The sequence below is a fragment of the Oncorhynchus tshawytscha genome, linkage group LG15 (genome assembly GCF_018296145.1).
Source record: "Oncorhynchus tshawytscha isolate Ot180627B linkage group LG15, Otsh_v2.0, whole genome shotgun sequence".
NCBI lineage: Eukaryota > Metazoa > Chordata > Actinopteri > Salmoniformes > Salmonidae > Oncorhynchus > Oncorhynchus tshawytscha.
The window spans coordinates 34,267,054-34,279,740 of record NC_056443.1 but is presented as its reverse complement, the minus strand read 5'-3'; the positions used below and the strand labels follow the sequence as shown (position 1 = coordinate 34,279,740).

The following is a 12,687-nucleotide window of genomic DNA, read 5'->3' as shown; positions in this document are numbered from 1 at the left end:
GGAACTGACCTGGGGACCTGGGCTATAGGAGGACCGGGCCGGAGACAGTGACACTGGATCTGACCTGGGAAGGGCTATAGGAGGAGGGGGATTATACAGCCTGGGTGACCTGGGACCGGGCTATAGGAGGAGGGGCCGACGACCTGGGACCGGGCTATAGGAGGGGGCCACGACCTGGGACCGGGCTATAGGAGGAGGGGACGACCTGGGACCGGGCTATAGGAGGAGGGGCCGACGACCTGGGACCGGGCTATAGGAGGAGGGGGAGACGACCTGGGACCGGGCTATAGGAGGAGGGGCCGACGACCTGGGACCGGGCTATAGGAGGAGGGGGACCGGGCTATAGGAGGAGGGGCCGACGACCTGGGACCGGGCTATAGGAGGAGGGGCCGACGACCTGGGACCGGGCTATAGGAGGAGGGGCCGACGACCTGGGACCGGGCTATAGGAGGAGGGGCCGACGACCTGGGACCGGGCTATAGGAGGAGGGGCCGACGACCTGGGACCGGGCTATAGGAGGAGGGGCCGACGACCTGGGACCGGGCTATAGGAGGAGGGGCCGACGACCTGGGACCGGGCTATAGGAGGAGGACGACCTGGGCGGGCTATAGGAGGAGGGGCCGACCTGGGACCGGGCTATAGGAGGAGGGGCCGACGACCTGGGACCGGGCTATAGGAGGAGGGGCCGACGACCTGGGACCGGGCTATAGGAGGAGGGGCCGACGACCTGGGACCGGGCTATAGGAGGAGGGGGGCCGGGCTATAGGAGGAGGGGCCGACGACCTGGGACCGGGCTATAGGAGGAGGGGCCGACGACCTGGGACCGGGCTATAGGAGGAGGGGCCGACGACCTGGGACCGGGCTATAGGAGGAGGGGCCGACGACCTGGGACCGGGCTATAGGAGGGGGGACGACCTGGGACCGGGCTATAGGAGGAGGGGCCGACGACCTGGGACGGGCTAGGAGGAGGGGCCGACGACCTGGGACCGGGCTATAGGAGGAGGGGCCGACAACCTGGGACCGGGCTATAGGAGGAGGGGCCGACGACCTGGGACCGGGCTATAGGAGGAGGGGCCGACGACCTGGGACCGGGCTATAGGAGGAGGGGCCGACCGATCCGTGACCAGGCTATAGGAGGAGGGGCCGACCGATCCGTGACCAGGCTATGAATTATACTGCTGATACTAAATAGTAACACAATTCCCATCATGACAAATATGAAGTGAAAAAATATATATATTACAAGAGAGATGAAAGCGTAAAGAGCTTCATGAAAGACTGACCGCACATCGTTGTCTGAGCCCGTTCTGGGAGTGGTTGTTCTCTGGTGAGCTACCACTAGGGGGAGACAGAGCACGTTCAGAAAGAAAATCCCCAAACCACAAATCAGGCACGTGCTCATGCATCTGCTACTAATAAACAGAACAGGAGCTTTGACAAAAGAAATGCGCCGGCGCTTAGACAGACCGAACAATTTCTGATCTTTTACCAACTAATTGGTCTTTTGACCAATCAGATCAGCTCTGAAAAATATCTGATGTGATTGGTCCAAAGACCAACTGCTGGAACAAAAAAAAAAATCTGAATTGGGCTGCCTGTCTAAATGCAGCCTAAATGAACATTTCACACGTCGCTTCGATTCAGGCAGGAAAAGTCTTTCTCTTTCTCTCTTCTCTCCCTGGACTAGTTTGGTTCGTGTAAGATTTAAGGTCTCTTACCTCGAGCTACTTCCTGTCTGTGACAGCGTCGCCACATTACTTCCTGTTTTGGCCGTTGTAATCTTCAGTAAACTGTAAGGAGAGGTTTAGAAATCAGATATGAAATGGAAAGGTGGTTGTTTCCATATAAAGTTGTCTTACAACTGCCATTTCGTTCAACGTTTGAAATAGGGAAATCAGTCCTTCACCACACACAAGTTAACTAGCAGCTGGTTCTTAATAGATTAGTTGTTACAATGACCTTAAAAAATATAAACTTTAATTGAGGTGGGATTTTATTTGTTACATTGTTTTGTTACATTTTGTTCTACCAACTGTTGATTGTCCTGTTTAAAAAAACTAAAAAAACAAAACACTGATCACAGCTTTTTAAAACATATGGGTTTGTGTCCAGCATTAACAGCCAGCTTCCTTTGTTGAAAGGATCCCTCCCCACTTGTTGTCTCTGACCCGTCTGCTGCTACTGGGTCCTCTCTCTCCCTCCCCACCCATTGTCTCTGACCCGTCTGCTGCTACTGGGTCCTCCCTCTCCCTCCCCACCCATTGTCTCTGACCCGTCTGCTGCTACTGGGTCCTCTCTCTCCCTCCCCACCCACTCGTTGTCTCTGACCCGTCTGCTGCTACTGGGTCCTCTCTCTCCCTCCCCACCCGTTGTCTCTGACCAGTCTGCTGCTACTGGGTCCCTCTCTCTCCCTCCCCACCCGTTGTCTCTGACCCGTCTGCTGCTACTGGGTCCTCTCTCTCCCTCCCCACCCGTTGTCTCTGACCCGTCTGCTGCTACTGGGTCCTCTCTCTCCCTCCCCACCCGTTGTCTCTGACCCGTCTGCTGCTACTGGGTCCTCTCTCTCCCCACTCGTTGTCTCTGACCCGTCTGCTGCTACTGGGTCCTCTCTCTCCCTCCTCACCCGTTGTCTCTGACCAGTCTGCTGCTACTGGGTCCTCTCTCTCTCCCTCCCCACCCGTTGTCTCTGACCAGTCTGCTGCTACTGGGTCCTCTCTCTCCCTCCTCACCCATTGTCTCTGACCCGTCTGCTGCTACTGGGTCCTCTCTCTCTCCCTCCTCACCCATTGTCTCTGACCCGTCTGCTGCTACTGGGTCCTCTCTCTCCCTCCTCACCCGTTGTCTCTGACCAGTCTGCTGCTACTGGGTCCCCTCTATCCCTCCTCACCCGTTGTCTCTGACCAGTCTGCTGCTACTGGGTCCTCTCTCTCCCTCCCCACCCGTTGTCTCCCCCTCCTCACCCATTGTCTCTGGCCGTGTTGTCTCTCTGCTGATGGATTCTCTCTCTCTCCTGCCAGATGAGCAGGGTACCTGGTCTCCTCCTCTCCTCCAGGGTGGGACTGGAGGGGGACGGGTGTGACAGCCCCCCTCCTACCTCCACACTGACAGTGGACCGAGGGGGTAGAGAGAGAGAGAGAGAGACAGAGAGAGACAGAAAGACAGAGGGGAGGGAGAGAGAGACAGAGAGGGGAGGGAGAGAGAGACATAGAGGGGAGGGAGAGAGAGAGAGAGACAGAAGGATATGGAGAAAGAGGGTGAGTGTAGAAAAGCACAGTGAAAGAGGGGTGGAAGGTAGCAAAAAAATGGAGTGTTGACTGAACAAACACCAAATACTGTGTGATGTCATATCGCGTGATGTCATATCGTTACGCATCAACGTAGCATCCTAATTCAAGTGAAAGCTGGCCAGCGGTTGGCTGTCGTGGCGTGATGTCACATAAGTGACAATGGCCTTTTTCCTCACTGTACCAGGACTCCACCCCATAGTTGATTCAGATAATCAACTCATCATTGAAGCATTGATTATTTGAGTCAGCTGTGTAGATCTAGGGGCACACAAAAAAAGAGAGAGAACGTGTCCCCAGGACAGAGTTTGGAGAAACCCATAACCACTGCAGCCAACCCAACAACCACAGATGGGCATGATTAATGGAGACCTCCGACAGACGTCAGAACGGACGTCTGACACCAGATTTAAAAAAATATTCAAAATCTTGTCCATTTTGTTTTTACAAAAATACGTTATATTGAGATATAGGAGGTGTTAACACATTGCAACTTCTTGACTGTATTTAATTTTAAAAATACATATGTATAAAATGTACTCGAATGAGAGGTCAAAACCTGATCTATAACCAAAGATTACAAAATAAATTACTGTGAAACCATTTGTTTTATTTTAAAACTCTTGACAAAATGAAAAAAAAAATGTAATATTGAGATAGAGAGGGGTTAACTAATATATTGCAACTTCATTATTTAAGATGTCAAAAATGTAATAAAATATATAAAAAGCAAATGTTTGATGGCAAGTGCTTCTGATTGGCTGGGAGGGGGAAGGGGGCGTGTGTTCCTCTGGTTGTGTCAGTCAGTGGTGTTAGTAATGGGAACCTCAGTCTGTTGACTTTTCCCAGCTCCTCAAACACTCCCCGAGAGAGGCTGACCTTGTAAAACAAGGCAGGGAGAGAGTGTGATCAAAAGACTATCTGTCCTTTTCAATCTGAAAACACTGACGGACGGTTGCTGTGTATGAGACTGTGTACACACAGCCAGCCAGTCAAACTGCTGAATCCACAGTGAAACTGTTGCAGGAACACAGTCGAATATAAAAACTGACACACACACACACAAGCATCACAATCACACACCCTTGTGGTTACACGGCTGAGTGTGAGGTATCCTTGTGCAGTATCAATGGTCTATGTGTGTGTGTGTGTGCCACAGGAGGCTGGTGAGAGGAGGACGGCTCATAATAAATGTCGGAACGGAGCGAATGGAACGGCATCAAACACATGGAAACCATTGAAACCATGGACACCATGGAAACCATGGAAACCATGGAAACCAGGTGTTTGATGTTGCTGATACCATTCCACTGATTCCACTCCAGTCATTACCAAGAGCCTGTCCTCCCCAATTAAGGTGCCACCAACCTCCTGTGGTGTGTGTGTGTGTCTCACCTGCTTCTAGAAGAGTCTTGTGTTTGGGGTGGTGGTGAGGATTCCGCTGTGTTCTCCTGAAGAACACCACCATGTCATTGTTAGATACACACACACACACACACACACACACACACTCTTCATAAGAGTTTATAAAAACAGATAAAAATGTGTCCTCCTAACCTGCGGGGGCGCTGTGATGGGGGGAGAGGGACGATTCGCCCTGCAGTCTTCTTTCTCCTCGGTGACGCTCCTCGGTGACGCTATGACATCCACCCGCTTGGCCTCCCCATTCACTGTGGAAACCAAGAAACAAAAGAGAGAGGAGAGAGATTACAGTCAAATAACATTAGATAATGTCTGAGGATATGACCAAGATTTAGAACAACAAAGCTCCGTCTTGTCGCTAAAAATAACATTCCTGTTTTGTTACAAAAAACATGTCCCTTTCCTCAGCGAGTGTGCTTATGGGGCAGCAGGTAGCCTAGCGGTTAGAGTGGAGGGGCGGCAGGTAGCCTAGCGGTTAGAGTGTAGAGGGGGCAGGTAGCCTACTGGTTAGAGTGTAGAGGGGGCAGGTAGCCTACTGGTTAGAGTGTAGAGGGGGCAGGTAGCCTACTGGTTAGAGTGTAGAGGGAGCCTACTGGTGGTTAGAGTGTAGAGGGAGCAGGGAGCCTACTGGTTAGAGAGTAGAGGGAGCAGGTAGCCTACTGGTTAGAGTGTAGAGGGAGCAGGTAGCCTACTGGTTAGAGTGTAGAGGGAGCCTACTGGTTAGAGAGTAGAGGGAGCAGGTAGCCTACTGGTTAGAGTGTAGAGGGAGCAGGTAGCCTACTGGTTAGAGTGTAGAGGGAGCAGGTAGCCTACTGGTTAGAGAGTAGAGGGAGCAGGGAGCCTACTGGTTAGAGAGTAGAGGGAGCAGGTAGCCTACTGGTTAGAGTGTAGAGGGAGCAGGTAGCCTACTGGTTAGAGTGTAGAGGGGGCAGGTAGCCTACTGGTTAGAGTGTAGAGGGAGCCTACTGGTTAGAGTGTAGAGGAGCAGGGAGCCTACTGGTTAGAGAGTAGAGGGAGCAGGTAGCCTACTGGTTAGAGTGTAGAGGGAGCAGGTAGCCTACTGGTTAGAGTGTAGAGGGAGCAGGAGCCTACTGGTTAGAGAGTAGAGGGAGCAGGTAGCCTACTGGTTAGAGTGTAGAGGGAGCAGGTAGCCTACTGGTTAGTGTAGAGGGAGCAGGTAGCCTACTGGTTAGAGAGTAGAGGGAGCAGGGAGCCTACTGGTTAGAGAGTAGAGGGAGCAGGGAGCCTACCGGTTAGAGTGTAGAGGGAGCAGGTAGCCTACTGGTTAGAGTGTAGGGGGGGCAGGTAGCCTACTGGTTAGAGTGTAGGGGAGGCAGGTAGCCTACTGGTTAGAGTGTAGGGGAGGCAGGTAGCCTACTGGTTAGAGTGTAGGGGAGGCAGGTAGCCTACTGGTTAAAGTGTAGGGGAGGCAGGTAGCCTAGTGGTTAAAGCGTTGGGCCAGTAACCGAAAGGTTGCTGGATGGAATACCCGAGCTAAGCCAAGGTAAAAATCTGTCGTTCTACCCCTGAGCAAGGCAGTTAACCCACTGTTCCCCGGGGGGTTAGTTAGAGCCCACTGGGGGGGTAGTTAGAACCCACTGCTCACCCGTGTCTGGGGTCTCTGTGAGGGAAGAGTCGTCCTCCCCCTCTTCCTCCAGGTTCCTCTGGTCTCTGGTGAGCTCAGCCATACGCAGGGACCGCTCTGAGAAGTCATCTGCAGACTGGAGACACAGATCGGAAAGGAGATTTGCCCTTTCGTAAGGTTTTAAGACATCTGTATAAAAACATCTACTTGATTTAGGGGAATCATTACGACAGATGGTAGGACCACTGTTCTTCACGCAAGGTAGACAGACACACACACACACACAGATAACTGCAAGATAGTTAATTTGTGGTGTTACTCTTATGTTGTCTCACCTCGTTCCCAGACCATCTCTTGCTGCCGCTGTCCACACTGTTGAAGCCAGAGTCCAAACCTCCAAACTGACCTGAGAACAGCTCATGGTCCGACAGACTGCCGGGAGACATGAAAACCACACACACACACACACACACATCAGTATTCAGCACACACACACACACACTCCACACACTGGTGATGCGTGGGTTGACTCAAAACCCGCAGTCCCCGTGGTTATATCCGTGGGTGGCGTGCGGTTTGAATAAAGAACAGACCAATGCATTAAAAAACTAAAATCCATAAATGTATAACACTGGTGAAATTCATATCTACAGTATACAGTGAGGTTTTTCCCTGTTGTTATTTGTATCTGACATGGCAGTGTAAGACTAAGCTTTAGGGCTGCCTGAATCCTGGCGCAGTGGACTTCTGTCTGCCTGAAACCTGGCGCAGTGGACTTCTGTCTGCCTGAATCCTGGCGCAGTGGACTTCTGTCTGCCTGAAACCTGGCGCAGTGGACTTCTGTCTGCCTGAAACCTGGCGCAGTGGACTTCTGTCTGCCTGTGGACTTCTGTCTGCCTGAAACCTGGCGCAGTGGACTTCTGTCTGCCTGAAACCTGGCGCAGTGGACTTCTGTCTGCCTGAAACCTGGCGCAGTGGACTTCTGTCTGCCTAAATCCTGGCGCAGTGGACTTCTGTCTGCCTGAAACCTGGCGCAGTGGACTTCTGTCTGCCTGAAACCTGGCGCAGTGGACTTTTTTTTTGTTATGAAGCAAAACATTAAGCTACTGTTCGCACAAGGCATAAATACTCGATAAATTAAATACTGAAGAAACATTTCATTGTTCAGTAAATGTTCAAGAGGAAAAGGGAACTGTGTGGTGCATGTTCTATATTTGTGGGCGAGGGTCAGGTACGGTACTATCGGCGAGGGTCAGGTACGGTACTATCGGCGAGGGTCAGGTACGGTACTATCGGCGAGGGTCAGGTACGGTACTATCGGCGAGGGTCAGGTACGGTACTATCGGCGAGGGTCAGGTACGGTACTATCGGCGAGGGTCAGGTACGGTACTATCGGCGAGGGTCAGGTACGGTACTATCGGCGAGGGTTAGACTAATATTATTTCTTATATTGACTCAGCAGCTGTACAAGCCGGTAGGTCTCGGTAGTAGGTCTCGGTAGTCAGCGGCTGTACAAGCCGGTAGGTCTCGGTAGTAGGTCTCGGTAGTCAGCGGCTGTACAAGCCGGTAGGTCTCGGTAGTAGGTCTCGGTAGTCAGCGGCTGTACAAGCCGGTAGGTCTCGGTAGTAGGTCTCGGTAGTCAGCGGCTGTACAAGCCGGTAGGTCTCGGTAGTAGGTCTCGGTAGTCGGTCTCGGTAGTCGGTCTCGGTAGTCGGCGGCTGTACAAGCCCTTACTGATCTGTTATTATTTATTGACCTATTTTTTTCTCCATGTGACTCCTCGGCTATCTCCCTCCTCTCATCATGTAATTAACTGTTACATTAAAAAAAGGTACCAAAGTAAAGATGATTAGATCAACTCTATATCCTCTCTTCCCTCTCCTCGCCCCCCTCATCCTCTTTCACCAGCTATTAAACCCTGTAGGTGTCAGGGCTCACTCCCCTCCATCTCCTCCTCCTCTCCCTCTCCTCCTCCCCCACTCTCACCAGCTATTAAACCCTGTAGGTGTCAGGGCTCTCTCTCCTCCCTCTCTCACTGGCTAATAAACCCTGTAGGTCTCAGGGCTCGCTCCCATCCATCTCCTCCTCCTCTCCCTCTCCTCCTCCCCCACTCTCACCAGCTATTAAACCCTGTAGGTCTCAGGGCTCTCTCTCCTCCCACTCTCACCAGCTATTAAACCCTGTAGGTCTCAGGGCTCTCTCTCCTCCCTCTCTCACCAGCTATTAAACCCTGTAGGTCTCAGGGCTCTCTCTCCTCCCTCTCTCACCAGCTATTAAACCCTGTAGGTGTCAGGGCTCTCTCCCCTCCCTCTCTCACCAGCTATTAAACCCTGTAGGTCTCAGGGCTCTCTCCCCTCCCTCTCTCACCAGCTATTAAACCCTGTAGGTCTCAGGGCTCTCTCCCCTCCCTCTCTCACCAGCTATTAAACCCTGTAGGTCTCAGGGCTCTCTCTCCTCCCTCTCTCACCAGCTATTAAACCCTGTAGGTCTCAGGGCTCTCTCTCCTCCCTCTCTCACCAGCTATTAAACCCTGTAGGTCTCAGGGCTCTCTCTCCTCCCTCTCTCACCAGCTATTAAACCCTGTAGGTCTCAGGGCTCTCTCTCCTCCCTCTCTCACTGGCTAATAAACCCTGTAGGTCTCAGGGCTCGCTCCCATCCATCTCCTCCTCCTCCTCTCCCTCTCCTCCTCCCCCTCTCTCACCAGCTATTAAACCCTGTAGGTCTCAGGGCTCTCTCCAGCTCCTCCTGGCTCCTCTTGCAGGCCACAATGTTGAGGAACTTGAAGATGTGGTACTTCCCCTTAGAGCAGATCTGGGCAGGCGGTTGCTGCAGGGGGTTGTTGTCCAAGACTATGGTCTGGAGTTGACGCAGGTGGCGGTAACACACAGGCACGTGGGAGATGTGGTTACAGGAGACGTCTAACCGGACCAGGGGTAACTCGGACAACTCTGAGAGGTAGAGAGAGAGAGGTAGAGAGAGAGGGGGGTGGTGGGTTTAGTACCGAGATATCTAATCATCATGGAAATGACTGCATCTTGGGAAATAATAAAATGCACTTTTGTCACTATCAAGTCAATGTTTTGATAGCCTTGAGGGTGAGGGTGCTTTTATTTAAAACTATGATTTTATTCAATTCAAATAACGGCCTGACTGATCTTTTGTCAAACCGTGTCGACTCAAAAGGAGTTGCTACAGTGGCTGTAACCCATGAGGTTGGAGAAGAGCTCAGGACAGGATTAGTGTTTTTTTTTTGGAGGGATGCTGTGAGGCCCGAGCTACACTGGTAACGTACAGATCATACAGTCACAGGCAGCTGACTTGTTTCGCTGGGGGATTACCACTACTGTATGCTTTTGTTTGGGTTAAAATGATCTGGTAATGGTACTTAAGACCTATATCTCTGAGGTAGTCTGGTCTGTTTGACAACAGGGTCACAGAAGACACATCAGGGTTAGTGTTAACGTCTAGGTTAGAAACAGTTGGACTTAAGCCTAGTGTATACACTATACACACAAAAGTATGTGGACACCCCTTTAAAATGAGTGGATTCGGCTATTTCAGCCACACCCGTTGCTGACAGGTGTATAAAAATAGAGCACATCGCCATGCAATCTCCATAGACAAACAGTAGCTGTACAATGGCCCATACTGAAGAGCTTAGTGACTTTCAACGTGGCACTGTCACAGGATGCCACCTTTCCAACAAGTCAGCTGGTCAATTTTATGCCCTGCTAGAGCTGTAAGTGCTGTTATTGTGAAGTGGAAACGTCTTAGGAGCAACAACGGCTCAACCGCGAAGTGGTAGGCCACACAAGCTCACAGAACAGGACAGCCAAGTGCTGAAGCGTGTAAAAATTGTCAGTCCTCGGTTACAACACTCACTACCGGGTTCCAAACTGCCTCTGGAAGCAACGTCAGCACAAGAACTGTTCGTCGGAAAATTCATGAAATGGTTTTCCATGGCACTACAGCATACAACGCCATTCTAGACGATTCTGTGCTTTCAACTTTGTGGCAACAGTTTGGAGAACGCCCTTTCCTGTCTCAGCATGACGATGCCACCGTGCACAAAGCGAGATCGGTTTGGAAGAACTTGACTGGCCTGCACAGAGCCCTGAATTCACCCCCGTCGAACAACAGGCCTAATCGCCTACATCAGTGCCCGACCTTACGAATACTCATGGCTGAAAGGAAGCAAGTCCCTGCAGCAATGTTCCAACATCTAGTGGAAAGCCTTCCCAGAAGAGTGGAGGCTGTTATAAAAGCAAAAGAGGGACCAACTCCATATTAATGCCCCATGATTTTGGAATGAGATGTTTGACGAGCAGGTGTCCACATACTTTTGGTAATGTAGTGTATCATGTGCAGTACGCAAACGCAAGAACTACACATAGCTACACAAAATGGCACCACGATCACTATTTTGATCGTTTTTGATATATAGGATGTGTACAGTTCCAAAACTACTACCATCTACTGTATGTTGCCTATGCCGCTCTGTACCATCACTCATTCATATATCTTTATGTACATATTCTTCATCCCTTTACACTTGTGTGTATAAGGTAGTAGGTTTGGAATTGTTAGGTTAGATTACTCGTTGGTTATTACTGCATTGTCGGAACTAGAAGCACAAGCATTTCGCTACACTCGCATTAACATCTGCTAACCATGTGTATGTGACAAATAAATTTGATTTGATTTGATTTACAATCCCACAATTGGAAAAGTAAATAGGATCGCTAATTTTGCTTGTGAGTTCCTGCAATGCGCGGCACGGTATATATATATATGAGGTGTTATATAAGGAAGAACGGATGACAGTCTCATTGGGGCATTACAGACAGGTCCAGGATCTAGTGCCTTGGGTCAATAATAAGATTAAGTACCAAAGTAGCTTATTGGTATAGAGGGATAAAGCTATAGAGGGCAGGGACACGTTGACACACAGAGTCGGTAACAACCACTTGTGCGGTCGAGGGGAAACTGCAGCCAAATTGTTTTAGAAATAAATTTTAAAAAAAATACAGATTATAATTTTGGGATAATATACAAACATTTTTGATAAATATAAATTAGAAAAATAACATTTTATATAGTAAATGTATTATTGGTTTCTTTTCATTTTGATAAGAGATGAATGTGTAATGAATTTAAGGTTATTTGTTAATGTTAAAAATGTACAGATCGTAAAGAGGTAATCCACTAATTCCGATGATTAATAAACGTTAAAACACTAATATGCGAAGACAATATCTTCTGTGAACAAGGTTGGTAGCGACACGCTAAAATTGTTGTGGAGATTTTTGGCTGCTCAAGTCAACTAGAAAACCCACAATGCAATGTTCTCCCTCTGGGATAGCTAGCTAGCTAGCTACACACAATAATACCAAAGTCAATATCAGCATGTGAAGTAGCTAGTTAGCGGTAAAAATCGACCCTAAACAAACTGCCCTATCCATTTAGGAATCTCTCAAGAGGTCGACTTTCAGTTCACCTCTGCCCAGAGCGATGCAGAGTACGTTGCTATGACAACAGCCCTTCCCCCCACACAGACACACAGGGGCACATTGCAAGATAGCACTTAATCATTTTGTTACACTGTTTAAATTGAGCACGTCTAAGCTAAATATATATTTTGTCACAACGGTATAAAAAAATATAATTTTTAAAAAACGGATGGATGTGTTCTTGTCAAGTACGGCCATACCATCTATTGGCTGATGTGGTGATCTGGACTGGAGGTGACTGTTTTAAAAGCTTTATTAAAAATGTGTATTACCCCGCATCTCCAGCGACCAGTTCCTTCGGGATTTCCTTATTTCACGGACGGACCACTTAGAAGTTACATCACGGCGGGGAGAATTGTTATTCTACCCACTGATAGACGATCGGGCTTCTCACCAAATTGATATGAGTTATGATTATTTTTATTTCTGGGGGTGGAATATCCCTTTAAGATCGTGTCATTAGATTTGGGGTGAGATCGCGAGAATTTTTGGAGAAAAACACAGACCCGCTGAAAAAGTTTGAATACCACTGGTATATTAAGGTGTATGTAGGGGTCAAAGGTGTGTATGTGTGTGTCTCTCTCACCCTCTGGCAGTGTGGTGAGCTGGTTCCGCCTCAAGTTGAGGTCTCTCAGACACTCCAGCTGACCCAGCTCCACAGGCAAACACTGCAGGCCATTACAACTCACATCCTACAGGACAGAGGAAAACCAATTTATCAAAAGTTACTAACGGCAACCCAGGCCTTGGCTATACCCCAAAATACTATGCAAGAAAGAAGGAGAGAGAAAGAAGGAGAGAGAGAAGGTAAAGAGAGGAAGGGGCGATAGGTCAGAGGGGAGATGCCGTACGTTACAAATGAGGGTGAGTGGAGGGGACAGACATG

At 49.6% G+C, this 12,687-nt stretch overlaps 1 protein-coding gene and 1 long non-coding RNA gene across 3 annotated transcripts in view; both read right to left on the bottom strand.

The window, feature by feature from the left end:
• The window catches only part of lrch4 (leucine-rich repeats and calponin homology (CH) domain containing 4), a 60,264-nt gene that overhangs the window by 11,310 nt on the left and 36,267 nt on the right, over positions 1-12,687 (bottom strand). The window contains exons 4-12 of the mRNA XM_042297817.1: positions 12,388-12,493; positions 8,993-9,239; positions 6,627-6,723; positions 6,313-6,427; positions 4,842-4,954; positions 4,680-4,735; positions 2,961-3,101; positions 1,719-1,790; positions 1,284-1,338 (exon numbers count right to left, since the gene is read on the bottom strand). Of these exons, the coding sequence (XP_042153751.1) occupies positions 1,284-1,338; positions 1,719-1,790; positions 2,961-3,101; positions 4,680-4,735; positions 4,842-4,954; positions 6,313-6,427; positions 6,627-6,723; positions 8,993-9,239; positions 12,388-12,493 (1,002 nt within the window). The remainder of the gene's footprint in view (positions 1-1,283; positions 1,339-1,718; positions 1,791-2,960; positions 3,102-4,679; positions 4,736-4,841; positions 4,955-6,312; positions 6,428-6,626; positions 6,724-8,992; positions 9,240-12,387; positions 12,494-12,687) is intronic.
• On the bottom strand, positions 226-909 carry LOC121839414. 2 transcript variants are annotated; one of them, XR_006078966.1, is made up of 4 exons: positions 784-909; positions 626-727; positions 364-567; positions 226-307 (listed from the first exon to the last, which is right to left on the bottom strand). It is a non-coding gene; the product is annotated as an uncharacterized LOC121839414 (long non-coding RNA). The 2 variants fall into 2 exon arrangements; XR_006078965.1 differs by lacking the exon at positions 226-307 and having other exon boundaries at positions 323-567.